The following is a 4,126-nucleotide window of genomic DNA, read 5'->3' on the forward strand; positions in this document are numbered from 1 at the left end:
CTGGTGTGGTGGAGGCTGAGACAGGAGGACGGCAGGTTCAAAGTCAGTCTCATCAACTTAACAAGGTCCTCTTGCAGTTTAGCAAGATCATGTTTCAAAACAATAAAAAAAATAAAACTGGATTTGTAGTGAAGAGATAGAATGCCCTTGGGTTAAATCCTCAGTACCACAAGCACATGCATGCACACACAAAAGAAAATGATATTGAAATTTTGATAGGAACTGTATTGAATTCGTAATTATTTTGCGTAGTAAGAAATTTAAAATATTCTTTTTCAAACCCTAAACACGGAATATTTTTGTTATTTGTGTGTTTTAAAATTTCTTTCACAAATGTTTTACACTTTTCAGTACAATAAGAAAAAATTTGTCTTCTTCATTAAATATACTACTGTTATATTGTATTTATTTCTGCTACTATAAATGGTATAATTTTATTAATTTTTAATAATTTTTTGTTAGTTCATAGGAATGCCACTGATTTCTCTATGTAAATTTTAAGCTGTTAACTTTACTGAATTTGTTTATCAGCTGCAACAGCTTTATGGTGGAGTCATTAGGGATTTGTATTCATGAGATCATGTCAGCAGCAGAGACAATTTCACTTCTTCCTGTCCTTTATATTTGCCTTTTATTTCTCTTATTTCATTGCTATAGCTATGACTTCCATTACAATGTAGAATAAAAATGGCAGGAGTGAGCATCCTTCTCTTGTTCCTTATTTCAGAGGAAAGGCTTTCTACTTTTCACTGCTCAGTATGACGTTAGCTGTGGGGTTCTCATATCACCCTTACTGTACTTACATTTCTTCTATACCTATATTTTTTTCCACATTATATATACAATTTATTTTTTTTGCACAATAGCTGTTATTTTTGATACTTTTATTAGTGCATTATAGTTTTATGTTATAATGTAATTTATAGTGATAGTGATGTACATGCACATTTTGACAGAAACTTTCCAAGCAATGGGAAGGAAATAGAAATACAGATCCAGGAAACTGACGAGCATTTAATAGGATAAATCCAATAGGACATACACCAAGAGACATTATAATCCCAATTGTCAAAAGTTAAGGACAAAGAATATTGAAAGCTATGATATAAAAGCAACTTATCACATGCAAGGGAATCCTTTTTTTAAGAGAAATTTTGCAAATATCATTGTTTTTGATATTTTTCTTGGCCTCAGAATAGTTGTTAAACAGAGTGAGGGGTAGAAGAAATGAGAAATATATTTATTATGAAGTAGCTTTGTGTGTAGATGAAGATACATTTTCATGAATAACTTTTAATAATAAAATTTTACCCAAAGTAAGATGATTATCAGAGAAAAACAATCTAAAGAGCTCAAAATTATAGGATAATGATTTTTTGTTGAGATTATTGAAAATTTCAATGTAAACTATTTGCTCATATGTGGTGAATGTCTCAATTTCTTTCTTATTTTTTAGTGTAAAGAGTAAAAACAAATTGTGGTTCCCCTAAGAGGTCTATCTAGAACTCTCCTTAGAGTGAATCAGATAAGGGTAGAAAAGAATTTCCTCATCTTCAGTAGTACTTTTTTGTTTAAATTTTATTGAATTCAGTTATCTTCCTAAGTATTTTTATTCATTCAAACAATATTTATCATGCATTGAACATTGATACCTTGTGGAAACTTTTTCTCTTTATAAAACACAATTTTATAATTAATGAATAAAAGTTTTTATCTGATATTCAAATTTTTTACTTAAGTCATCATTCTTTCTGGTGGTTTATTAACATATCATTGGTGAAATGATAATGCAAAATGGTTCTGACACTGACAGGGACATTTAGAAAAATGGCATAAACATGATTATTTATTCACTAGTGGTTAAATGGTCCATTGCTATTATATCTTTATAGTAGATATCACATGTTTCAGGTAACAGATGGTCATCAATTATAATTAAAGGGTATCAATAAAATGTTATATTTCTAGAAATTGATGGTGTCCAGTACAATCTTTGGTTCCATGTGGCAAGTAGTTTGTCTGACCTTTTTATCATTCTGTGACAGAATATCATAGCAGTTTAAAGTATGGTCTGAAAAATTGGTCATATTTTCATTATTTCTTTTTTAAATATTTTCATCAATATAACTGTTTTAATAATTTCACCTTTCTGTTACATTACTCATCTGTAATATGGGGACAGTAGCAATACCCCTCTGGAGTGTTGACTATGTCTACTGCTCGAAACAAACATATGCTATCATTTCATTTTTATGAGAAGAAAAGCCTATGAATCCATACTCCGACTAGCGAAACTAAGACCCAATCTGGTAGACTTTCCCAAATATGCAGAGTAGTCTTGAGTTAGGCTTTCTTGCTTTTCTTGGACCTGTTTCTACTGCCCTCAATGCATAATATATGAAGTGCAGCAGTTAATATTTTTCTTTATCCAATAAATATTTCTTGCTGATTTAATGCATAACATACTTTTCACACATGCCTCATTAATTAATGTTGAGCTGTAGAAACTTTTATTTGTCACCTGAAATAACTCCCCAGCCACACAATTTCTTAATGGCATTTTTCATTTGGGTATTTCTCAAGGTGTAGATTAAAGGATTTAACAAAGGAGTTATGATAGTATAGAAAACTGCCACTGCCTTATCAATGGGTAACGTGGCTGCAGGTCTCATGTACACAAATATGCAGGGCACAAAGAATAAGACGACCACCGTGATGTGGGAGACACAGGTGGAGAGGGCTTTGCGTCTCCCCTCCAGGCTGTGGGTCCTTAGGGAGCGTAGGATGATCACATAGGAGACCAGCAGGAGGAGAAAGTTTAACAGGCAGATGAAGCCACTGTTGGCAGCAACAAAGAGCCCCAGAGTGTGGGTATCAGTGCATGCCAGATTGAGCAGGGGGTTCAGATCACACATAAAATGGTCTATGACATTAGGGCCACAGAAGGGTAATCGGAAGATGAAGAGGATCTGTATGGTTGCATGAAAAAAGCCTCCCATCCACACCACTCCTACTAGGAGGCTACATACCCGCCGGTTCATGATGACGGTGTAGTGCAGTGGTTTGCAGATGGCCACGTAGCGATCATAGGCCATCACAGTCAGTAGAATTCCCTCTGCACCTCCAAAGAAGTGTTCTCCAAAGATTTGGGTCATGCATCCATTGAACAGGATGGTCTTCTTTTCATAGAGTGAGTCTATGACCAGTTTAGGGGTATTGACAGAGGAATAGCAGGCATCAATAAAGGAGAGATAGGCCAGGAAAAAGTACATAGGTGAACCCAACAATGGGCTGGCAGTTATGGTGACCACAATGATCACATTTCCTACCATGGAGATGATGTAGATGACCAAAAATACAGCAAATATGATTATCTGCATCTTGGGGTTCCCTGTAAGCCCCAGTAGAACAAACTCTGTTACGTTGTTCCTATTCTCCATGTACTTCATGAGAAACTTAATTATATTACCTGAAAAGTTATTAATGAAATCTTAAATTTATTACATTTCATCATTCTGATAAAAAATAAATGCCTGAATTCTATTCAGTTATGATTTTTATAAGATTTTTTTGCTGAGATACAAATAAATATTTGCTGTTCTTGAAGATTACTCAAGTTTTCTCCCAGGTGAAAATTCTATTAGAGTACAGACATGGAAAATTTCTGTAAATGTACATGGCTGGAAATCATCTGTGCATACTTAACCATCAAAGACAACTAAGAGCCCAATTCTAAATGGTAGATTGGGTGCATAGTAACAGTTAAGTCTGAAGAGGTAGTACACACACGCACACGCACACATGCACACACGCGCCAAACACACACATGCACACGCACACATGCACACACACACGCCACACACACATAAACACATGCACACACATTCCATAGGGAGAAAGGTAAGGAACTTGTCCTTTATTTTAGAAAATGAAAGCATAGACAGCTTACTGAGAATACAAGCAGGAGAATGAAGAGGAATGAGGAAGTAGGAATTTTGACATAGTCCTTGTAAAAACCTTCACGTGCATTGGATCGAATGTGTTGAAGTTCAGTAAAGGGGTGGAAGCCAAAGAAAGGAAACTCAGTGGGAAGAGGATTTACAGTAGTTGACATAAGGTTGTAACT

The 4,126-nt window shown here is 34.8% G+C and overlaps 1 protein-coding gene across 1 annotated transcript; it reads right to left on the minus strand.

The window, feature by feature from the left end:
* Positions 1 to 2,510: 2,510 nt before the first annotated feature.
* Positions 2,511 to 3,449, minus strand: LOC308265465 (olfactory receptor 4C46-like; the record flags this gene model as incomplete). The annotated part of the gene is made up of 1 exon (XM_080699209.1): positions 2,511 to 3,449. The coding sequence occupies one exon, from the start codon at positions 3,447 to 3,449 to the stop codon at positions 2,511 to 2,513; it is 939 nt and encodes a 312-aa protein (XP_080555335.1).
* Positions 3,450 to 4,126: the final 677 nt, after the last annotated feature.

This window comes from Muscardinus avellanarius (genome assembly GCF_963383645.1).
Source record: "Muscardinus avellanarius genome assembly, chromosome: 1".
Lineage (NCBI taxonomy): Eukaryota > Metazoa > Chordata > Mammalia > Rodentia > Gliridae > Muscardinus > Muscardinus avellanarius.